The sequence below is a fragment of the Paroedura picta genome, chromosome 4 (genome assembly GCF_049243985.1).
Source record: "Paroedura picta isolate Pp20150507F chromosome 4, Ppicta_v3.0, whole genome shotgun sequence".
NCBI lineage: Eukaryota > Metazoa > Chordata > Lepidosauria > Squamata > Gekkonidae > Paroedura > Paroedura picta.
The window spans coordinates 137,341,352-137,366,148 of NC_135372.1; the positions used below are offsets into that span (position 1 = coordinate 137,341,352).

At 46.1% G+C, this 24,797-nt stretch overlaps 1 protein-coding gene across 5 annotated transcripts in view; it reads left to right on the forward strand.

Moving 5' to 3' along the window:
* OSBPL2 (oxysterol binding protein like 2) overlaps window positions 1-24,797 on the forward strand; it is a 100,662-nt gene that overhangs the window by 65,366 nt on the left and 10,499 nt on the right. For all 5 annotated transcript variants that reach the window (XM_077335783.1, XM_077335786.1, XM_077335784.1 and 2 more), the window contains 9 exons: window positions 4,160-4,295; window positions 5,959-6,034; window positions 7,058-7,192; window positions 10,179-10,276; window positions 11,077-11,259; window positions 17,568-17,675; window positions 19,595-19,684; window positions 20,936-21,062; window positions 23,669-23,788. In XM_077335783.1, coding sequence (XP_077191898.1) covers window positions 4,160-4,295; window positions 5,959-6,034; window positions 7,058-7,192; window positions 10,179-10,276; window positions 11,077-11,259; window positions 17,568-17,675; window positions 19,595-19,684; window positions 20,936-21,062; window positions 23,669-23,788 — 1,073 coding nt within the window. The remainder of the gene's footprint in view (window positions 1-4,159; window positions 4,296-5,958; window positions 6,035-7,057; window positions 7,193-10,178; window positions 10,277-11,076; window positions 11,260-17,567; window positions 17,676-19,594; window positions 19,685-20,935; window positions 21,063-23,668; window positions 23,789-24,797) is intronic.

Genomic DNA, 24,797 nt, shown 5'->3' on the forward strand with positions numbered 1-24,797 from the left:
AGAAATGTGCATCTTTGTACTGATTGCCTTCCTTTGAGCGGCACACAGCATATCATCGCGGAGCCTCACCCACATGGCATTTGTGCTGCCTGGATTTCGGGCTTCTGCCAGGTACGCTCCCACTCCTGCACCAGTCACCAGTCAGCTGACATTTCATAGTAGATTTGCTGGCCCTTCCAGTGCAGTGACACCATTGGCTAACTGCAAGCTCCTTAGCCAGGTGGGTGAGTAAAGTCAGAATCGCATAGAGACTTGGGCCTGTCTGTGTGGAGGGACACTGGCGTACGCTGTCAGATGCTCTCCATTTAAATTGCTTAAATGTCAGATGCCTTCTCTGCATGGCATTTGCAATGAACTAGGCCTCTATAAGGCTTTCACAAAACTTAATTGGTTCTGCTGTCTGGCATTATTGCTGTCACTGGTGGCAGGCATGGCGGGGCTCCTAAATGAGCACTTTTATTTTGGAAGGATGCAGTTTGTATCTCTGAAATAACACTTCAGGTAAGGAGAATGACTCTGTCTTTAGGAAGTACTAAGAAATTCGGCATGGTCTCTGTTACGTCAGGAAAGGCCTTTGAGTAGGAAAACGTGACTCGTTTTTAAGATTGCTGGCTATGGTGCTTTACTTTTCTTGTTATGCCCCAGTGCGTTCCTTCCAAAGATGAATCAATGTGGGCATGAATTAAGCATGGTTTGAAATTGTTCCAAGGAGAAGGGAATGGGTGTTCCAGCTCCTGTCCGAGATGGAACTCATAATGACAACTAAATCCTATATTTTAAAAATGGAATAATAAATGTGGGCATGGATTAAGCATGCCATTATGTACCTTTGTTACAGCCAGCCATTGGGAAAAAATAAAATGCAGAATTTACATTTTTATGCGCAGAGGGGGCAGAATTTGACAAGAGCTCTTGGTTTGTGTTTGGAAGCTCAATGAGCTTCGCTTTGATTTCTGCTCCTGAAAACAAGGGTTGCCACTGCCTCTGGAGCACAATGAACCCTTTAATAGAAGCCTCAGTGCCCTTTGCTTCCTGGTATTATATCAGCTGCATTGGTTGCTGCTTTGTTCTGGGCTTAGTTAAAGGTAGTGGTGTTGTCATTAAGGCCCATATCAGCTTGGGCTCCTTGATCCACATCTGCCTCTTTCTGCACAGTTTCTCTTCCTCTTCCTCCTCCTCCTCTTCCTCTTATACCCTGGAAACCTTGTTGGACTTTAGGATGGCACTGGATTCAAATCTTGCCTTCAGGCAGGAGCCTGCCAAGGGAGCCTTGTCAGTGTAGCTTAGTCTGATTTTTTGCAGTTCTTGTGATTATTTTAACACTCTTCATTTTGGGTGTTTTGTGGCAGACCCTAGGGAACCCTTTATGGTTGGGCCTGAAACTAGGTTTTTAATCTCAGAAACAAATTCAACCCTCCGCTCACGTGGCTTGTTTTCTGGTAGCGTCCCAGGAAACTGTCACAGACCCAAGGCAAAGTGCAGCTGTGAAGTCCTTTCTCAATTTCCCAACTTAATGACTTCCGAGGTTCAGCATTTCACCATAAGTTAGTTTTATTGAAGATAGGACATCACTTAGCTGCAGCAATTCGTGGAGTAGGAAAATTGACTGCGATGTCGCTCTTAGATTGGACCTTTTATAGGCACACGAGTAGAATTCCCCCCCCCTCCTTCCCAGGAGTGCCAGAAATCCTCAGCTGCTTGTGAAATACTGGAGACTAGCAGGCAAGAATGCCTGCACATGGTTTTAACGCTACAAAGCAGAGCACCGGATCCCACTACCTGGAGAGAAGGGGAAAAGGGGCACGGGGGGGGGGGGAGGTAGGAAACAGCGATCAGGGCAACCTGGAGAGATCAGAGAGGGGGCTTGAAGGGGCACCTGAGGGGAATGGAAGGGGCACTTGACAGCTTGATAAAAATGTTTTAGTTATTATATTTCTATACCACCCTCCCATAAGGCTCAGGGCGGTTTACATAAAACATAGGGGAGTATAACCATAATAACAATAACAATTGGGAGGATTGCTCGCTAGTAAAGGTGAAGACCTAATGGACGCCTTAAGGGTATCGCTCCTTGAGGACACACCATCATGCGCTTGTCCTACAGGAGGAAGAATATCAGGAATCCAATGCTCAAGTGAGCAACCAGCCAGGTTCTGGTACACAGCAGGCACATCTGTGAAGGGAAGTCACAAAACTAAAGGATTCAGATGATCATCAAATCCCTTCCCAGCTGAGGTTTACCAGAAGTTTGTTGATGTGTCACTGGTGTTAAAAAAAAGTTAAGAGAATGCCTTAAAAAAACAAACAAAAAAAGCAATAATCATAAGAGTAACAGGTGAGAACCAGTATTGATCAAGAATAGCATAGCAATGCAATAGAAGTTTTCAAACAGAACCCATGGGTTCAGGATGTAGAGAATGTATGTGATGTCTGGGCAGGGGGGGTGGACAGCTGAACAGTGTTAGCTCTGTCAGTCTCAGTCGAATGCCTGGCAGAGGAGCTCCCTTTTACAGCCCCTTCAAAATCATGGGAGTTCAGGAAGGGTCCTTATCTCCTCAGGGAGCTCGTTCCACCAGGTGGGGGCCAGAACCGAGAAGGCTCTGGCCCTGGTTGAGGCCTGCCTTGCTTCTTTGGGACCAGGGATACTCAGACAGTTGGTGGTGGCTGAACATAACGCTCTTTGGGGGGCATAGGTAGAGAGGTAGTGTCTCAGGTACATCAGGCCCACTCTGCCTATGGCCTTGAGGAAAAGCAGCGTGGGAAGGATACAAATAGATAGTAAGGTGGTTGGAGGACTGGTGCTTCTGGTACCTACAGAAAAAGAAGCTGGAGTCCAAAATAACTGAAGTTCTGTGTATTTCAGGGAAAGTTGACTAGGTGTACTTTAGGGCCAAAAGGTTCTGATTCAGATTATGATTATGATTCCAAATCTGTTTTCTTCAGGGCATCTCATCTGTTAGTTTGGGCTGCATGGGTAACGATGAAAAATATATCTGTAACTCCTTGTTATAAAGAAACTGGGCTCCCAGATGAATCCTATGCACATAGAGAGTGTAAAATGTAAACTCCGGAGCTCATAGTTCTGATTTGGTTTCATGTATTTCTGCGCGCTCCAAAATCCCTGAAATGATAGAAGCTTCTTTGGCAAAAATGTGTAAACTCTTGGTTTATAAACTGTGTCATAGATGCAGTTTGACAAGGACTGGGAAAATCTAAATTCAAATCTCCACTTAGGCATAGAGCTCTCTGGATGACCTTAAGCCAAATAATTCTGTCTAAACCTGGCCTACCTTATAAGGTGGTTGTGGGGATTACAATCCATCCTGTCTGGAAGACAGGTGACTTACAAAACGATGCTGTCATCCTTGGAAGACAGGTGGCTTACAAAACGATGCTTACATAATATCAGAAAGTGATATTTGAACCATCTATATGTATATGGCTGCCTTTTACTGAATCAGACACTGATCTATCATCAAGGTTAATATTTTCTACTCAATTCTGGCAGCAGCTCTCCAGGGTCTCATGCAGAGGTCTTTGACATCTATCTGGTCCTCTTAACTGGAGATGCTGGGAACCAAACCTGGACCTTCTGTGCGCCAGGCCGATGTTCTACCACAGAGCCCGCAGCCCACTCAGGTGGCAGGTTAAAGAACACCGGTCGTCGTATGACTTCAGCTCCCTAACAAATTTTCAATGTAATCTTTTGCGTTCACATTCCAGTAATAGCAGCTTTTCTCTATCCTGAATTATTTCCCTCCACCCTTTGGGCAGTGTAATAAAACTTCAGTTGCAGACAAGGTGGGGGGAGGGCAGGGGACATGTAATAAGTAAGCACAAAGTAACTCAGTTGCAGGTATTTGAAACGGATGCGCCTTCGTATTATGGTCCCATAAATAATTAATAGTGGCTGCTTTCAGGCCCACACAGGGCCTAATTGTGCTAGCGACTGATCTCTCTTGGTTGCACCTGTTGTGTGATGCGACACTTCCTAATAAAATAACATGGATCTTCTGGAGAATGACGTGTGGTTCGTGCTAGTTAATACTTCATACTGACGGTGCCTAATAATTATTGCCTTTCTGAGTTGTCACACTGTTTTTGTGCCAAAACGGCGATGTTCGCATGGAGGCTTAACTGTGTCCTTCCGTTTACGCAGGCTTCGATTCCGACAATTCGTCCGGGGAATTTTCAGAAGCAACCCATAAAGGTGACGTGGATATCCACCAGACCAATAGGACTGGCAGACACAATGGAGGTGGGCAGGTGCAAGAGAACGGCATCAAGAAGCACAGGTATTCATTCCAGAGTGCAGGTTGAGCAGTGGTCTCTAAGCCATTCAAATATGGTGTTTCCATTTGTTAAGATGTCTCCTAAGGTTTTTTTTTTTTCTCCACTAAAGGAAGAGTAGCAGCTTGATATCCAAGCAGTGACGTTTATGTACTTTATGTACTTTAGACAAGTTTTGGGAATGGGCTTAACAAACATGTTCTATCAGTACCAAGCAGTACTTCCCCAGGGTTTTACAGTTACTTATGATTAGATGTTCCTCACCCGACTGGCTGGAATTCTTGTCAGTCCGGGGCCAATCGTTGGCCCCTGTTTCCTATCCTGAACTCAGCCCCACCCCCCTTAGCCTTACTGTTTTATTTATACCGCTCCCCAAGCGGTTTACAGATGTGGTATTGTAATCATTTGATGCTATAATGAAAGTTGCTTTGATGTGACAGTCTGTATAACGTTCCATGTAAGTTACAGAATGTTCAATGTAAACCGCCCAGAGCTGCAAAGAAATGGATGGTATAGAAATCTAAATAAATAAATAACGTAACATAAAATGGAAGCACTTCAACTACTTTTGCAGGTCAGTTGTTCAACAAGATGACCATCCCACTTCAAGGCTGCCATGTCATTTGATCTCACTTGCAGTGGCCATGGCTAGTTTGTTCCAGTTTTTTAAAAAAAATGAGTAGTAGCAAGTGTTATGTATCATGCTCTTTAGCATGATGAGCCAAGGAATTGTGGCTCACTTCATGGTTTGGGGTTAAGACTGGACAAAATGGTGGGAGATGGAAAAGTGAGTCGTAATGGAGAACTTAAGACTCGTGTACAATTAAGACATTTACCCTTGGAAGCTCCAAGCATCGTAATGGTAAGGAATTCAAATTTTATCTTAAGAGAACATGGAATCAAGTTTTGTGATGGAAATCAGAAGAAGAGTTGTTTTTTATACCCCGTTACTGTCCAAAGGAGTCTCCAAGTGACTTACAACCACCTTCCCTTTCTTTCCCCACCACTGACACCCTGTGAGTCAGGTGAGACTGAGAGAGTTCTGAGAGAAACTGCTCTGTGAGAACAGCTTTTAACAGGACTGTGGCGAGCCCAAGGTCACCCAGCTGGCTGCATGTGCAGGAGCGGGGAATCCAACTCAGCTCGCCAGATTACAAGAGCAGTTTAAAAAGTCAGGATGTAGAAGAAAGCATTTGACAAGCTGGGAGTGTTTTATTCCAATTTAGTCCTGTAAACTTGCCCAGCTTTGTTCTGTGTTGATTAATACTAGCACTGCCATCTTACATATTACTTGGACGTCAGCTTTGGTGCCTTGGGTGGACCTTAATTACAAACGTCGATGTGTATAGATAAAAGTACATATATAGAAAAAGATCCCAGCCCTAGAAGGGTTTTCATTTTACTTCCCTGTGAGTTCCAAAAATGCCTGTAAGAAAGTGAATGGAAAACTGGCAAACTTCATAATGGTGCAGAAGTCTTCTGCAGGTGTGAGTCATCTTGTTGGAATCCCAGCAAAGACCTTGGGAATTTTGTTGTATTTTGTCTTGCGTTTGCTTTTGACCTTAGGAAGGCATGAAGCCACTTGCCCTTGTGAGTCAATAAGATCAGAAGTGATTGTTACAGAACCACAAGCAGCAGCACTAACCTGTTGGTCTGTTCTTCCTGCAGAATGGCGTTACCTGCACCAATGTTTACTAGGAGTGATTTCAGTGTCTGGAGTATCTTAAAGAAGTGCATTGGGCTGGTAAGCTAATGCCCCTTTCTAATCAAGCTAGCTCGATACTTTTCGTGAAATACAGTGTCTTAATATAAGGTACAAGCCCAGTAGCACCTCTGAGACCAACACAGTTGCCAGGCCACAAGCATTTGCATGTCAAAGCTCTCTTTGACAGAGACCTCATGAAAAGAGCTTTATCTTTTGAAAGCTTATGCTCACCAAGTCTTGTTGGCCTCTAAGGTTCCCCTGGGCTCGAGTTTAGCTCTCGTACTAATCAGGGCCAGGCCTGATAGCAGCTACTGGATAACTTGCTACTATGTGACTTGTGTGACTTATCCAGGCCTGGCTGCTTGCTATTACTGAATAGCAGCTACCCCACAAAAGTCAGTGGCAGAATCCCTCTTCGTCTGTGACAGCTCACACCCTAACTTTGGGGTGGAAGGAAAGAAGGAGGTAGGGAAAGTTGAAGATACGAGGTTGGCAGGAGGCAGGAAAGATGACATAGTAGGAAGGGGGATATTGCTAAAAGTGAAGACCACCTGGCAAATCTGTGTGGATTCATTACTGTGCATTTGGACCCAGCCTGGTGGCTCTCTCTGCACATCTGGGTTATATTTTTCCCATATAGAGGCTGCTAGGTTGAAGGAAGGCTGAAGACAGGAGACAGAGAAAATTAAGTTGGCTGGTGGGTGTAAAGGAAAAAAAGAAGCAGGAAAAGGGGAGAAGTTATAGGTCCTTTCATGGCAAGAAAAGAAGAAATATTGGACATGAGAAAATGAAATGCCCTCCCTTATGGGTCCCTGGCTTTTTTATAGAATTCTCAGAAATCTGAGAGGCCAACTTTTCGTGCATGAGGCTTTTTTGTAGCATACAAACGTGGTTATTCATTTTGTTTTAACTTAGTTGCTCATTTGTCTGCTGCTCAAGTGGCAGTGCCTGTACATTAATGTTACATACCATATTATCTGTCAGGCTTCAGTTTATTTGTAATTGGATAACTTCTTTGGACCTCATGCTCTTTGTATTTTTATGCTGTTTTGTCTCGTTTAGGAGCTGTCTAAAATTACAATGCCCATTGCCTTCAATGAGCCTCTGAGCTTTCTCCAGCGGATAACAGAATATATGGAACATACATACCTCATTAATAAAGCATGCAGTCACTCAGATCCTCTAGAAAGAATGCAGGTAGGTATTTGCCATAATGACCAAGTATCCTCCTTCCTCAGCATGGTCATTTTAAGATGAACGCCTACATAAAGAGCTGTTTAAGTATAGGAAATGTATACAGATGTCATAACAGGTATAATTCCCAGTTCCTTGTGTGTAGCTAATCATATCTAATTTTCATAATGGCCCTAGTTGCGGATCCTTAAACCCACAGATTAGGACCATGAGCAGGCAAGACCTACAAACCATCCATCCATCCATCTATTCATACACACACACAAACACACACACAAACACATGTTTGCAAAAAACTCTGAGAGTCTAAACAAAAATCATAATGGAACTAAACTCCATCAAAATAATAGAAGCAACACCTGTAACTTTATGTACGTTGTGTGGGCTTTGTAGCTGACTTGGAGCCATATTTAAATAAATCAGCTATCAATCAATCTGTTAGTTATCACCTGTAACTTTAAGAAAGAAATGCCTCTGAAAAAACAGTCATTTGCGGGTTGCTAGATAATCACAACAATATCGGTATTTTTCAAACTTTGGTTTCTGTTAGTAGAAGTCCAGGATGGGGGGGGGGGGGGCTTTGCAAGGCTGATATCTCAGTCCATCCCTTCTCCTCTCCCCTGTACTGGGCAGGACTCATTGGGGCCAGTAACTGCTGAATGACAAGCTAACACATGACTTGCATGGCTTATTCAGGCCTCACATTGGCTTCTGGACAACGATGTCATACAACACACCTGTGCCTATTAGGCATACGCAACAAACACAGAGAGCATTTTTCAGATTTGGCTATATCGAACCCTCTAAAATTGATATTTCCAGTATCAAGCCTTAGAAAATATTGGGAAAGCTAAATTGTTTGGTTGTCAAGCATTTAAAGGGACTGAGATCCATTTAAATGCCCACCAAACAGCTGATCCTGCAGAGAGACCTGATTATGTAATCATTAAATGTGGGGAACTTTAAAGCAGACATCTCTATCTGTCCAGTATATTTTTATCCTGCCCTTCCTTCTGGGAGCTTAGGGCAGTATACGAGTTTGTCCTCCTCCAGTCCCTCACTGCAGTTGGGGAATGGAACAGGAATTGGTTGTAACTATGATGAAATCATCAAGCAGCAATTCCAAATAATACTATTAATGGGTTTTGGAAAGTTACACGGTGCCAAAAACATCCATGGGCACGTTGCTATGAAGGAATCATAGAAATGTAAGGTGAAAAATTGTGCCACACAGATTCAGTGTCTTCATGCAACCGTTAAACGACAGGCATCGCATGGTCTTTTGAGGCTCAACTACACAGCTTGCTATTGCCAAAAAATGACCATATAATATTCCTTTTTGTGATACTCTGAAACTTGGGGACCTCCCTGTGGCTTGTCAGACTCATTTCTAATGAGCCTAAATAGGATGATGTAAAAAGGCTCAATCTCCAGAATGCATAAGTAAGAAAAACTCATAGCCACACAGGGAGAGAGGCCAGACAGAAAGTTCAGTCCTTGTCGTTTGCCAGGTAAAGGTTCAGGTAACAGGTGACCTCTACCTGAACCTCTGGAGAGATTCCACCAGTCAGAGTAGAAACACTGAGCTTGACAGACTGATGAACAGCACCTTCATGTCGTTCAAGTTAACCGATTTGCGCTTTCCAGGGGGGAAATGTTGAGATTATAGTGGTTTCTAGAAGGGTCCATGTGAGCAGGGGAGGGGCTGTGACTCATTGGTAGAGCATCTCCTTGGCATGCAGAAAGTCCCAGGTTCAATCCCTGGCATCTCTAGTATCAAAAGGACTAGGTGGTGGGTGATGTGAATACAAGGGACCCTGGAAATATGCTGCCAGTCCAAACAGACAATACCGATCTTGGTAGACCAAGGGTCTCATTCAGTATCCTTGTGTTCAGCTCCTTTGTAAGCCATCACTGTTGTATTTACAGTATTTGCTGGCGTATAAGACTACTTTCCCCCCCCTGAAAAACATGCCTCCAAGTGGGGGGGTCGTCCTATACGCCGGGTGAACTTCAGTTGGGATAGACATAGCTGCCCATAGTGGCCCATAGTACTGTATTTTGAGTGGAAATGTTGGGGGATCATCTTATACGCCCAGTTGTCTTATACGCCGGCAAATACTGTACCTCTGACAGTGCGGTTTGATCAACGTAATAGAAGGGAACATGCAAAAGCTGATCTTTTGTGCCGTTGCTCTGTAGTGCTATAAAGATTTGAGAGATGGTCACGTGTCATATGGCACAGCAAGAGTGGGGAGCGACTGAAATGGCTATGCTTACCCTTGCAGATACATTCAGGGCATTCATTTGATCCACTGGTGTAAGAGTGTGTCTGTGAAGTTTTGCATGATCCCTCCTTCTTGACGTGGCCTTCCTGACACAGGCTCTGCAGACTCTCAGTGGCGATTTTGAGGAGGGTCACAGGACTGATAGGGGAAGGCAGGGCAAAACTGCTTCTACAACTCAGAGGGGTTTGAATGCAATTTAGGCAGTGTAGAAGGCCTGGGGGAAAGTCTTGCCTGAACACAAGCAATGGTCATGATGGAGCTTTGAGATCTCCCACGATTACAGCGGATCTCCAGACTACAGTTTCCCTGGGAAAAATGGCTACTTTGAAGGGCAGCTTCTAGGAATTTCAGGAATTTCCACACCCAGAGTTGGCAACCCTAATCCAGACTGTCTTGCCTCTTCTGCTCCAATGCCCACTGCAGCCCCCTGATCTGCAGAAAACGGTGCTTCTGAGGAATTGGAGTCCATGAGAATTAACATCAGTCATAAGGGGAAATGGATGGGAATTGCCCATTTAGTTTATTTTTACAGCGTTCTATGTAAACCGCCCAGAGCCAGATGGAAGGGCGGTATAAGAATCCAAATAAATAAAATAAATAGTCTGGACCCGGGGTCTGAAGGGAAACTACGCTCCAGTCTACAAATTATGCATGAAGTAATCGCTAGTACTCTATTGTCCTCTGCTTACTGTGTCTTGCAGGCCGTTGCTGCTTTTGCTGTTTCTGCTGTAGCTTCTCAGTGGGAGAGAACTGGCAAACCATTTAACCCTCTCCTTGGAGAAACATATGAATTAGTCAGGTGAGAATGCAAGATGTACGGGAGGTAGCGTCTTGGCTGTGGAACATATCCAAACAGGGCAGCATGAGGAGGCACTGCCTAAGGGGCAGATCATATATTCCCATGCAGAAGAGCTATTGCTAACATCAGGAATATAACGCTGACTGTTGATAGAAGTAGCAAGAATAACAGTACCTAGCAATGTTCCAAATTCAGCAGATTTGTTCTGCAGATGCAAGAGTTTTGCAGAAATCAACTTTCTTGCACCTCTCCCCAACTGGTGCCCCAAATGCTCTCCGTGCTGTTTTGGGTGGTGGCAGTGGGGGTCTCCTGTAGCCCAGGAATATCATTTGGCATGCTAGATATCAGGAAATATCATTTGGCAGGAGGCTAGATATCAGGAAAAAAATTTTCACAGTCAGAGTAGTTCAGCAGTGGAATAGGCTGCCTAAGGAGGTGGTGAGCTCCCCCTCACTGGCAGTCTTCAAGCAAAGGTTGGATACACACTTTTCTTGGATGCTTTAGGATGCTTAGGGCTGATCCTGCATTGAGCAGGGGGTTGGACTAGATGGCCTGTATGGCCCCTTCCAACTCTTTGATTCTATATCTCATTCCTTGAAATAACTGCAGAAATAATTGCAGCAGATGCAGGCCATAATATTGTGATGCCGGGTGACTGTGCATATTTTCAGGAGTGTCTGTTCAGATGCTGAGCTATAGTGAATGGTTGTGCTTATATAGCAGTAATTGGGAGTTGTATTCATGTGTGTGTATGTGTGTTCTCTCCTGTATTCTGATCCTCGTTTCTTGTTCCTTTCTAGGGAGGATTTAGGTTTTAGATTTATTTCTGAACAGGTCAGTCATCATCCACCTATCAGCGCGTTTTATTCCGAAGGCTTAAACCAGGACTTTGTTTTTCATGGATCAATTTACCCGAAGCTGAAATTCTGGGGGAAAAGCGTGGAAGCAGAACCCCGGGGAACAATAACGCTGGAGCTTTTAAAGTATGTTCAGTTTTTCAGTCGAAAACTATCCTAATTGAGTAAGAAATGCAAAAAAAACCTGTGTGCTTGTGAATGCTATACAGCCTGAGCTTTACTGCCCTGGACTGAGGCATCAAATGGATCACAAATCTATTGAGTATTTTTGAAAGGATACGATGATAAGGTCTCCCCCTCTCCCCCAGTTAATGTTTACTGAAACAAGTGAATTCTTCCCACCTGGGCGATGCTTTTCTGGCCCATTTGTAGTTGTCATAGTAGCCTGAAGAACCTGATCTCATCAAAGTTTGGAACTTGAAAGCTAAGCAGAGTTGGCCTTGAATGGGAGACCACCAAAGAAGACGACTTATTATTAAGATTGGCCATGAACCTGTTCACAACTCTAACTATGAAATTTGCTGGCAATAGATTTAGGACAGTAGACAGAAAGTAGCGTTTGTTGCATGGTTAATATGGAATTCTCTTCCACGGCCTATTATGCACGGCCGCTGAAATGGCAGCATGGAGAACGCGGAGGAGGAAGAAGCGAAGCAAACCGCTTACGCACGGGACGGAATGCAACGGCGGCAAAACCTAGAGTATCCGATTATGCACGCGGCTACTCCGGAGCCGCTTCTGGTTGTGCCCTGGTCCCGGGAAGCTCCACTTTCTTCCCCATCTCACTAACACGGCTTTTTCAGCGGCATACGTTGACTCTGCGTCCGGTTGCCGCCTGCAGCGTGCATAATTGGTGATCTTAGCCGCCGCCATTCCACCCTGAATGCGGACCTTCCACTCGGTGCATAATGGGCCCATAAGATGCATTCCTGGATGTAGATATAGATTAATGTAAGAGAAGTCTGGCAGCGGCCCTCAGTTCCCTTCACATGCAAATATGTTGTATTGAATTTTAGTGGCTGTCACCTCCCATGATATGCAAAGGCACTGTATTGGATGTCAGTTCTGGGGGAGGGCAAATCCTGGAGATAGGCCATTGCCTCCTCTCTTGCCTGTGGTGCACCTGCAGCCATTCCATGTAGCTCTCTGCTGGGGACAGGAGTCTTCCCTAGATAGACCCTTGGTCTGTTCCAGCAAGGTTCTTTTTTTCTTTCTTTTTGTATTCTGACCTCCAGGTGTAGCTGAACGGCCTTGACAGTATCTTCTGCACTCTTGGCACTCCCCAGGCCTGGGCAGGTGGTTGTTGTTGACAGTGCCATTTAATTTTGGATTCCTAGCCCCACCGCATTGTTTGTTGGCATGGTTTTGTCCTGTATCTTAGAAGAAGCAGCAGAAGAGTTGGTTCTTATATGCTGCTTTTCTTTACCCGAAGAAGTCTCAAAGCAGCGTACATTCACCTTCCCTTTCCTCTCCCCACAACAGACACCCTGTGAGGGAAGTGGGGCTGAGAGAGCCCTGATACCACTGAAGACGAAGAAGAGTTGGTTCTTATATGCTGCTTTTCTTTACCCAAAGAAGTCTCAAAGCGGCTTCCATTCGCCTTCCCTTTCCTCTCCCCACAACAGACACCCTGTGAGGGAGGTGAGGCTGAGAGAGCCCTGATAATTCCTGCTCGGTCAGAACAGCTTTATCAATGCTCTGGTGAGCCCAAGGTCACCCAGCTGTCTGCATGTGGAGGAGGAGCGGGGAATCAAACCTGGCTCGCCAGATTAGAAGTCAGCGCTCTTAACTACTACCTCAAGCCGGCTCTCATAAATTGATGATCACGTTGCTCTGTTTTGCACTCCTAGGCCTGTTGCATTGTTCATTTGATATCCCATGCAGTACAGTTATATTCCTGTCCCCCCTTCCTGTCCTCCATAATCCACCTTGGGTCTCAGCATGAAAGGTGAGCTAAATAAACATTAAAGCGATAGGAGCAGATGGGACGATTGGTCACATTTGACATCCAGCACACACAATGGATTGGCTGTTGTGGCACAATTGATTAAAGTTCTGCTTGAGAACAGCATCTTATGAGGCTTGATAAACTAGTTTCGTCAGGAGGAGGGGGAAGTCTCGGACGTCACAAGGTTTTCTGCTGCCCCCCCCCCCCCCCGGTAGCCCAGGTTCTGTATCAAACAATCTCCACTAGTCGCTTCTCTTATGTAAGCCCCAACTTGAACGGTGCTTTCATCCGACTGAAACATGTATTTCTTACTCTTCCATTTGGGGTTGGGGAGAAAGCTTTTTTTCCCTACAGCTTCTGTGAATTCCACTGGGGCTCCAACAGGAGAATGTTCTTACAGATGGTCCAGTTCATTTGAGCACACTAAAATTGAGCGGGTAACCCAACAGCCAGTTATAAGTAGATTGTGATTAAACAGTCTGTTCTTTCGGTCCTGGCCCCTACCTGGTGGAATGAGCTCCCGGAAGAGCTACGGGCCCTGTAGGGAGCTTTTGGCGTTCCGCAGGGCCTGCAAGACGGAGCTCTTCTGCCAGGCTTATGGTTGAGGCCGGTGCGCTGAGGAAGATCTAGACCCCTCTCCTGGGTTGCACTGTGAGCAGATTAAAGATCAGTTACCCCTCTGTCCACCCCTGGCCTGTTACTGGATGGGATTTGGTTGCTATTTTTCGCTGCTGTGCATTTTGGACACTCCTTGTGTGGATTGTTGCACATTTTATGGTATAGTTTTGATGTTTTTCGGGGTAATTTTATGCCCATTTGTAACCCGCCAGAAGCCTCCGTGGGAGTGGCGGGCTAGAAATTTAAATAACAACAACAACAACAACCGCCGCTGCCACCACCACGCACAACACCACAACAACAACAACATTAATTTGGACTGGCTTTCACGTGCTACAGTACCAAAACAGATCTGTAACACCTGAAATGAAATGGTGAAAGATGAGGAATAGATTCCCCCCCCCCCCATGCAACCGTTCAGATTCCAGTTAGCCCCGTATTTTTGTCTTGCACGCGCAGAGTCGTGAGTCGCAGGGAAAGAATAATACTTTCTGAGGTGTCACAACGCTAAGCCGAGACAGTATTTGCTGTTTAAAAGGCATGACTGCTAATTTATAGATGACTCAGTCTTCAAAATATGTTTTGACTTAGCCAGTAGAAACAGGAAGGCAGTTGTGGAGAGACTAGCAGCCTGGCCATTTTTAGAAGCATCTCTGCAATTAAATCCCACACAGCACATTCTGTATCAGTGCTCTGCTGTCCATTTGATGAGGAAAGTCTGCTTTCACTAGGCGGGGAGAAGGGAGGACTTGAACCCTTCCCCTACCTGTTTATTTACACATGCAAATCCCCCTTGTTCCAGCAGGGTCTTAAATGCTTGTATATAAGAAAGCCAGCTTGGTGTAGTGGTTAGGAGCATGGACTTCTACTCTGGCGAGCCGGGTTTGATTCCCCACTCCCACACATGCAGCCAGCTGGGTGGCCTTGGGCTCGCCACAGCACTGATAAAGCTGTTCTGACCGAGCAGTGATATCAGCGCTCTCTCAGCCTCACCCACCTCGCAAGGGGGTCTGTCATGGGGAGAGGAAAGGGAAAGCAAATGTAAGCCACTTTGAGACTCCTTCAGGTAGAGAAAAGTGGCACATAAGAACCAACTCTTCTCCTTCTTCAGTAATATCAGGGCTCTCTCAGCCTCACCTCCCCCATAGGGTGTCTGTTGTGGGGTGACGAAAGGGAAGGCGAACGTAAGTTGCTTTGAGACTCCTTCAGGTAGAGAAAGGGTTTTCAGGGCAAGAGGTAAAAAAGAGCATGGTTTCCATTTTCTGCTTTTGCATAGCAACCGTGGACTTCCTTGTTCCCACTACTGACCCCGTTTAACTTCTGAGATACAATCAATTGAGGCTAGCCTGGTGTCCGGGCGAGGATGGAGAGTTAGGGACCAACGGATACGAACGCGGGGAGGGAGGCTGTAGAGAGGCGCCCGGACTTCAAACCTGGAATGAGGATGCTAAGCGCAAGGGACTTATAGCAGCCAAACCGGTCCTCGCGTTGAGTGCCCGGCCAGCCTGGGAAGGGGGCGGGGGAAAAGGGAGTTGTGATCAGTGGCACCTCCCTACTCGCTCACCCCGAGGAAGGGCCCGCCCGAGAAGTCGCCGGCGCTGGAACCTAGAAAGAAACGCTTACCTGAAAGTCGAAAGTAACTTCCGGACGCCGACGAGCGACTAGGACGGAAGGGCGGCGGCGGCAAGACGGGTTATGTAGGGGGGCGGGGTCCAAGGCGGGAAATATAAGGTGGGGAATACACCGGGGTGGTGGTTGGTGTGGATGAGAGAAAAGGACGTTGCGAGTGTACGGGGAGGAGAGAATAAAAGACGGTGTTTGGAAAATCCAGCAGACTTTGTGATTCTTGGGCGGAAGAAGAGGGGACGCCACGGCTGAGAAGGGTGAGCCTCGCGGAGGGGCCAGGAAAAGCCCCACACCTGGGCTTTCTGTGCCAGGGCAATCTCCTTTTGCAAAGAGCTGTAAGTGCTTGAGTGCTGAAATGGAGAGAGTCTTGTGGTAACAGGGATAGACGATTACACCTGTACTTTGGTTTAGCTTGGTTTGTGCAGACAACCAGCCACTTTTTCAGCATTTCCCATTACAATCCAGAAACCTCAGGGAGTTTGTGAGTCCTCTACTGCAGGGGTAGTCAACCCGTGGTCCTCCAGATGTCCATGGACTACAATTCCCATGAGCCCCTGCCGGAAAACGCTAGCTCATGGGAATTGTAGTCCATGGAATCTGGAGGACCACAGATTGAGAACCCCTGCTCTACTGGCTTCGGGGAGGGGAACGGGACGGGGAATGCTGTGGATCATGTGAACTTGGCACTGCAAACCATGTCACTCAAATCCCCAATATATTTTAATGCAATTTATTTAGCTCAGTCTTGACTCAGTGGGAATATCTGTGGATGTTCCAGGGCAGCCAGGGCAGAATCCACAGCAGTACTCACAATTTCCCAAAGTGCAGTTAAAACAGGGTTGAGTAGAGCATGCACTCGACATTATAAAGGTAAAAAGGTAAAGGTATCCCCTGTGCAAGCACCGAGTCATGTCTGACCCTTGGGGTGACGCCCTCTAGCGTTTTCATGGCAGACTCAATACGGGGTGGTTTGCCAGTGCCTTCCCCAGTCATTACCATTTACCCCCCAGCAAGCAAGCTGGGTACTCATTTTACCGACCTCGGAAGGATGGAAGGCTGAGTCAACCTTGAGCCGGCTGCTGGGATCGAACTCCCAGCCTCATGGGCAGAGCTTTCAGACGGCTGCCTTACCACTCTGCGCCACAAGAGGCTCGACATTATACTGAGCTTCAAAAGCTGGTTAAGGGGCACCTGTCAACCCACAGTGCAGAAAGCTGGTAGACCATATATGAGACAAGAGACTAAGTAGGCTATAAGATTAGTTGAATCTGATCTAGATGTCATTTTGCATAGCAGGCTTCCCAATGAAGTTGGCCTTACCCAGCTGGCTTAATTACAGCGGTAGCCGTGATTGTAAGAATTGCACTTTTTTCCTGTTTGCACGCATCACTTTGCATACTTCTGTCTCAGTAATGCCTTGCAACAACCGTGCAAGCTAGACCGGTATTCCCACCCACCCAATAAAAAGAGGACTCTGAGGCACAGGTGTGGCATCTCGGACTTCCCCACGAGGTTCATGCCAAAAATGAGATTTGAACTGGGGACCCCCTGTCTCGTGTTCTTAGCAACACCAACTGCATATTGTTATTTTACCCAGTCTCTTTCCAAGCAGTTCTGCCTAAACGTCTCTCTGCACATTCCAGACGGAGAGAGTTGGATCAGGTTTTGAGCGACAGTTGGCCATCCTTGGCGCAGTTACCACCTAATACAGAATTTAACATATTGTGGCTGGACACCGGGCGTTCGATTAAGTGAAGACGTGTTGCTCCAGGCACTTCCTTTGCATAAGCGTCAAGCCTGCCAGCACCTTTCCAAAGCAAGCGTTAATCTTTCCCCGGGAAGCCACTTGACTCTCAGTGCAGGATTATTCAATAACTTCAGAGGTATAGGAAAACTACCACCTCCTTTCTTCCGTTTAATTGCTTATTAACCTTCCATCAGTGCAGGACATATTGTACGATTCGGAAGGCTAAGGGGTGAATGCTTCAGAGGGATTTTCACAAACAGGAACGCTTCATTAGAAGAAGATTTAGAACAGGGGTAGTCAAATGCTGGCAGGGGCGAATGCTGGCAGGGACTTCTGGGAATTGTAGTCCATGGACATCTGGAGGGCCACAGTTTGACTACCCCTGATTTAGAACATAATTTAATCCGTTTCTCTCCAATTTTCCTTTTTATTTCCTTGGCATCTGATCAGAACTGCTTTTTCCCCCTTTTCCTTCTTCTCTCCCTCCCCCCACAGACACAACGAAGCTTACACATGGACTAACCCTACCTGCTGTGTCCATAATGTAATTATTGGCAAGCTCTGGATAGAACAATACGGAACGGTAGAAATTGTAAACCACAGGTGATTTTGATCTACGACACATTGTCTCTGCTTATAACCGGAAAAGTAAGAGTATGCCTTCCGTGTATGCACAGAAATATATTTTCCAGCCCACTAGATGAAATAATGGCCTTTAATTTCTAGTTTGTTGCCGATCGCTTCGAAAGTCTAGCCTCGTGTTTATTTTGTGACCTGGCAGCACGTGGCTGGGCTAGGAAAGATCCTTGTCTGACCCTTTGAAAAACTGGTGCCAGTTGGAGTAGCTAGATGGACCAGCTCCTGGACTCAGTACAAGATAACTACATATTTCAGACCAGGCTGGCCAGGGATTCTGGTTTGGGAGGGGGGCATCATCTGGGCATGGAATAGGGGTCACTGTGGGTGGGCTGGTTGTTGTGAATTTCCTGCATTCTGCAGGGGGTTGGACTAGATGACCCTGGAGGTCCCTTCCAACTCTATGATTCTATGATTCAGAGCTGTGGGCAGTGCCATGTGTAGAGCAGGGCAGGTGTCCCAGAGACAGTTTGGAAGCAGGTGCTTTAATTACCTCTCAGTCAAGCAAAGTAACTAGGAGGCCTGGCTAAATTCACATGGGTAGCTGTGTTGGTCTGGAGTAGCACAACAAAATCAGAGTCCAGTATCACCTTTAAGACCAAGAAAGATTTATTCAAGGCGTGAGCTTTTGAGAGCTCACGCCTTGAATAAATCTTTGTTGGTCTTAAAGGTGCTACTGGGCTCTGATTTTGTTAGAAGGCCGGGGTGGCTCCTTCTATTTGTAGGTTCCTTCTGGGCAGGGCTTGGCAGGAGCTGCTGGAATTCTCAAGGAACTCTTATTCTTCTTGATTGCAGCTACTGTACTACAGACTCTTCCTCCAACAGATTTATTTTGGCACTTGTGGATTTAAGAAACAGTTTGTAGATCTGGTACCAGAACTGATAAAGGGGGAGTCTGGGAGGAGAAACAAATGCCGTGCAGTCAGGCATCGGGAGCAGTCCATTTCCGAAGTTCTTGGGACCAACCTTTCAAACTGATAACAAGCTTAAAAAGCGGGCTGAGTTTACCGCCAAGAAGGAAGCCTCCATAAACACTTTCACAGGGACAGTCCTGCACGTGGCCCCGGATCAAGATCCAGAGATGCAACAGACCTCTCCCGCAAGCAGTGGCGGAAAGACAGATATTGTTAGACCCAGAGCAAGTGTCACAAAGTACACCCCGAGTCAATAGCAGCACTAGAAGTTGTGAAGCTTCTGCCTGACAGAGTGGAGAGCTGTCAAGCAACCATTCCTTGCTCCCAGTCAGGGCGAGATTTGACTCCAGTAGCACCTTAGAGACCAACGGAATTTCCAGGGTTTAAGTTTTTGAGAATCACAGTTCCCTTTTTTCAGGTAGCTGACGGAGGGAGCTTTGACTCTCAAAAGCTTTGAAATCTCACTGGCCTCTTAAGATGCTACTGGGCTTATATCTGGCTCTTTGGCTGCAGCCCAGCACAGCTGGCCATCTTGGACTCTGCAAGTCAGAGGACACCCTGGCTCTGGGATGTCACCTTCTGCCTTTGCCCTGTGGCCTGTGAGGGAAAGCCCAGAGCCCCCCCCCCAATGGTAGCCTTGTACCCCAGCGTTGCTCCTATGGAGAGGGGAAGGACAGGTTTCAGGCACCCACCTCCTGCTTGACTGGCACAGGTTGTCTCTGGGCCTTGCCTGGAGAAGAACCTGAAGTATAGTAGCTGCTGTCAAGAATAACGTTTTGGACATCATGATGATGCCCTCATGGCGTCCATTCAGGGGAGCAGCCTTTCTGTCATGAGCCTAAAGGTGATTCTGGAACTCCAATTGAGTGATCAGAGGTTACAAATCAGTGGAGCTTTTCCAGGAGCATGGGGAGAACGTATCAGTGAATTTTTGCGTTCTAACGTGTTAACGTCACCTTTCTTCTCTCCTAGTACCGGAGATAAATGTATCCTTAACTTCAAGCCATGTGGATTGTTCGGTAAAGAGCTTCACAGAATAGAGGGCTACGTTCAGGACAAGAAGTAAGTGGGAAGTTTGTCTGTGGACTCGCTCTCCGTTCCGTGTCATTGAGTTTGAACCGGACTAAATTGAGCGGCAGTAAATGGCTGAATACCAGTGCCTTGAAGCAACACTGGGGAAGGCCTCGGCCTCTCTGCTTGCCTCTCTAGCACAGCTAATTGGCGCCTGTGAAACGGGATGTTGGACTAGATGGACCAGTGATCTGCTCCAACAGGATTCTTCTTATGACTCTTAACTATGTTGATTCTGTTCCCCCACTCCTGTTTTATTTGTTTTATTTAATGATTGATTAGATTTTTCGACTGCACGTTTCGATCTCAACATCATGTTAATAGGTTGAAGGATTATTCCTGTCGCCACTAGCTTAAGTTTAAAGTTTGTTCTTCGTTTTTGTTAGTAACAGTAGTCTGGGTGTGAACAAATATACAACTACCTATCTAACAAAACTGCGGTTTCTGTTCTCTTAACACGTCCTTTTCTTACTCTGTCACTGTGAAAGGGCAGCAGTCAGCTACCCTGTGCATAGCCCTTAATTTTGAGACCTCGACATGTATGTTTGTGATTTATTTTTATTTTTTAAATGCTGGTCAGTAGCTGAACAGTGGTATCTTCAGGAATAAACTGTCTGCTTTTTCCTGTAGGATAGATTCAAATGAGTAGCCGTGTTGGTCTGAAGTAGCACAATAAAATCAGAGTCCAGTGGCACCTTTAAGACCAACAAAGATCTATTCAAGGCGTGAGCTTTCGAGTGCTTGCACTCGAAAGCTCACGCCTTGAATAAATCTTTGTTGGTCTTAAAGGTGCTACTGGACTCTGATTTTATAGTGCTTTTTCCTGTGTACATTTAAACTTCGGCAATTAAAAAAAAAATGAAATACTACTGCTGTTATTTTTAAAATGTGTAGCCAAAAAATGGATCTAAAGGGTGCCATTTGCCCAATACCTCCCTCCCCACCTCCCGGCCAACCACTACATCTCCAGGATAAGAGGGTAGGATCACTTAACCTGTATCCTCACGTCATGCATTTGCCTTCCCTATTTTAACACCAGTGGATAGTGGAGATGAGAAAAATAGAATGATGTGAGAGCAGAGCAAATGAACTTTCCTATTACGTTGTGTGTTTGTGTGTGTGTGTGTGTGGGGGGGGGTGTTCACCCTCAGGATGTTGCTTTGCAGCCCACACCATACACTGGTGAAACTTAGACATTTTGTGGACCCTGAAGGTTAGCTTTTCCCCCCCCCCAACCAACAGTAAGAAGAAACTCTCCGTAATCTATGGCAAGTGGACAGAATGCTTATGGTGCATCGATCCTTCGACTTACGAAAGCGCCAAAAAGAATGAGAAGCGAGGCGGCGGTGACCAGAAGAAACCCAAACCGGTATGGTTTTTTTGATATTATCATCCTTCCGGAAAGATTGTTTGAGTTGCATATCCTGCTCGCTGGTGATTCCGTTTCTGCCAGGATGGCCAGTTCAAGAAGGCGGCTGCTCAAGTGAATTAGCTGCTTAGGGCCATGGCTTTTACACTGTGTGGTCCCTCAGAGTGCCGTCTTGTTCCCTGAGCTCTTTACCATCTACTTGGACCAGTTGGGAGGGACTGACTGGGGATTTGGCATGACTCAGTTGTTCATCTTAGTCAGGTGAGACATTAGTCCAGTTTTGTCAGATTGGCTATCCAGCCTTTGTTTAATCATTTCCAAAGATGGAGAAGCCACCACCTCCCGAGGAAGCCTGTTCCACTGAGGAACCACTCTAAGTGTCAGGAACTTCTTCCGGATGTTTAGACGGAATTTCATTTGCATTAATTTCATCCCATTGGTTCTGGTCCATCACTCCGGGGCAAGAGAGAACAACTCTGCTCCATCCTCTACATGGCAGCCTTTTAAATACTTGAAGATGGTTATCAGATCTCCTCTCAGTCATCTCCTCTCCAGGCTATACCAACCAAGCTCCCCCAACCTTTCTTCATACAACTTGGTCTCCAAACCCCCTCACCATCTTTGTTGCCCTCCTGTCACATGATTCTAGCCTCTGCTTTAAAACTTCCAAAGAAGTACCACCTGCTAAGGAAGCCTGTTCCACTGAGGAACCACTCTAAGTGTCAGGAACTTCTTCCGGAGGTTTAGACGGAATTTCTTTTGCATTAATTTCATCCCATTGGTTCTGGTCCATCCCTCCAGGGCAAGGAAGAACAACTCTGCTCCATCCTCCATATGGCAGCCTTTTAAATACTTGATGGTGATCAGATCCCCTCTCAGTCGTCTCCTCTCCAGGCTAAACAGGCCAAGCTCCCCCAACCTTTCAGCCTCAGAAGAACTTTTACAGAGTGTATAGGATAGGAATACCTGGGGGAAAAAATTAAAGAAATTGTACTAGAGGGAGAAAAGGGCCGTGTCTTTCCTTGAGGAAGGTGTCTCCCACAGGGCAAAAATACAGAAAGAGAAATCAAATCGCTGCAATATAATCTGGGCATAGAAGCTGCTGGCATTGTTGATTAGCTGTATGATAGTGGTCCATATCCTTCCAATTGCCATGTTCTGTAAATCCCCCCGGGAGGTGAAGCCATTCTTCTCTTTCTCGGATGAGCACCGGGAGACATCTCGGCTCATATTTAGTAGCTTGCTGCTCCCGATTGATTCACATCTTACTGTCTGGAGATGCACATGATGGGATCGGTCCCTATATGTCGCGGGCCTTTCCTATTTTAAATTGGAAAGCTGCAACTAGAGATGCTGCTGTTTAGCTCAGACGTTTCCCGTTCAGACTTTTAATAGACCCTCTAATGGATTCCCTCTGAGAGCCATCAAAAAGTTTTTCATTCGGCCTCCCGCTTGTTTGTGAACACTGCTGATCTCTGGACATTGAACACCTTGCTTTTTTCTTTTTTTTAAATGGAGAAAAACATCAAATCTTTCTTCTTGATGAGCTTGTGTTCGGGCAGGTTCCAGCTGTAAATCTGATGTTTACCGAGAAAGTATTTTTTTTCTTGTTATTTCAGCATAAATTGTGAATAAATAGCCCTCTCGGTAATCAGCCTCCTTGATGTTGGAGCATTGAAGGAGAAATATAATTTAGATAACAATTGCGCAGCATTGAAATACAGATGTGTGTGTTTAAAAAAAAAGAAAAGCTCAAGACAAAGGAGGTGGTGTGCCAGGCCAAACCTGACAGCCAGCAAGAGGGTTACCGGAAGGGGGTCATGTGGGAGGGCATGTGACATCATGGGCATCATTGTGCCATTTCCAGGCCCATCTCCAAAGTGGCAAGGAGTGGCCCTGTTGTTGTTGTTGTTAGGTGCAAAGTCGTGTCTGACCCATCGCGACCCCATGGACAATAATCCTCCAGGCCTTCCTGTCCTCTACCATTCCCCGGAGTCCATTTAAATTTGCACCGACTGCTTCAGTGACTCCATCCAGCCGCCTCAATCTCTGTCGTCCCCTTCTTCTTTTGCCCTCGATCGCTCCAGCATTAGGCTCTTCTCCAGGGAGTCCCTTCCTTCTCATGAGGTGGCCAAAGTTTCATCTTCAGGATCTGGCCTTCTAAGGAGCAGTCTGGGTTGATCTCCTCTAGGACTGACCAGTTTGTTCGCCTTGCAGTCCAAGGGAGTGGCTCTAGGAATTGACAAAAACTCTGTGGTGAAACAGGAGTTTCTAATCAGTGCTGTTACAGCAATAGCCGTGAGGAGAATTTGGGGGCAGGAGAGAGTTAACCCCAACGAAGCCATGGCCAAGGGGTGTTTTTCTCTGTGTTGAGATTCTTGACCTTCAACTTCCATGTCTCCCCCTGTAAACAATATGTTTGCTGATTGTTAGTAGATAGGGTGAGGTTGGGAGTGGAAAAAGATGAATATGAGAGAAATAGCAAATGATGTTGCCACTGTGGAACCAATAGGTTCTTGAAAGGGAGGCCAGGAATTTTGAATCTGAGGCCCTTCACTGATACGCCTCTCCAATTAATTCTCTGTGAATTTATGTCTTTGTGCCAGAGCGAGGATGCTGAAAACGATGAAGCAGATGATATGCCTGAGGTCCAAGAGACTGTGCAAGTCATCCCTGGCAGTAAACTGCTATGGAGGATAAGTTCACGACCCCCCAATTCGTCCCAGGTAAGTGTCTTAGTAGTTGGTGCATGGTTTCATAGTGAAGTGGTGCAGTGCAGTGGTATTCCTATTTCACTCTTGGATTAAGTTAGAGATATCAAACTGGTCAACAGCTGAAGTCTGATACTTAGGAGGGACCCAGAGTGATCTAAGGGTAGAGCTTGGCGGGGTTAAGGGGATAGTACCAAACGCTAACAATGGAAGAGGCCATGGCCCCAGAGGAGTGGAGTCTTGGCTGTAGGGCATACAGCCTCCGTGCTGGCAGGGGCTTATGGGAATTGTAGTCCAACAGACATCTGGAGAACCATACCCCTGGCATAGCCTGTGTACTTTGCCAAATGGCAGAAGGACAAGAGCCTGTAGTTCCCTGACCCCAAGCAAAACATCCATGCAGGACACGGGCCAACACAGGGTGTCTGTTGTGGGGAGAGGAAAGGGAAGGAGATTGTAAGCTGCTTTGAGACTCCTTTGGGTAGAGAAAAGCTGCATATAAGAACCAACTCTTCCTCCTCCTCCTCTTCTTTGCTGGGATATTGTTTCAACTTTTGTTGTTATTGTTTGAAGGTTGTTCTTCTTTTGTAATTGATACTGAGTGTTTTAACTTTGATACCTTCCTAGGCTCTCCGTTGTTGGGAGAAAGGCAAGCCTCTAAGTATCTTATGTACATTTAATATAATAAATTATCCCACGTGAATAGCACTGGTTATAGAAATGCTCAGAGCTGCTCGTAATGACAAAAGTCCCCTTGGAGCGCGGCTGTTCGGTAGATTTGGAACGGATGTCAGGATTTGTCTTCTGGTTGACAGTTCAGTTATTTCTTACATCTGCTTGGAGCAGAGATGAGTGGCATGTGGATCCTGTCTTCCTCGTTGTTGTTTTTCTTTTTGGGAGGGGGGGTTGGCAACTTGCACTTTTTCTCTGCCTTTCTGTTTGTGTGACGACGCTGAGTGTTAGTAATGATATATCAGCGAATAAATGGGCTCTGAAATAAATGTAAGTGGATTATTGCTCGCAG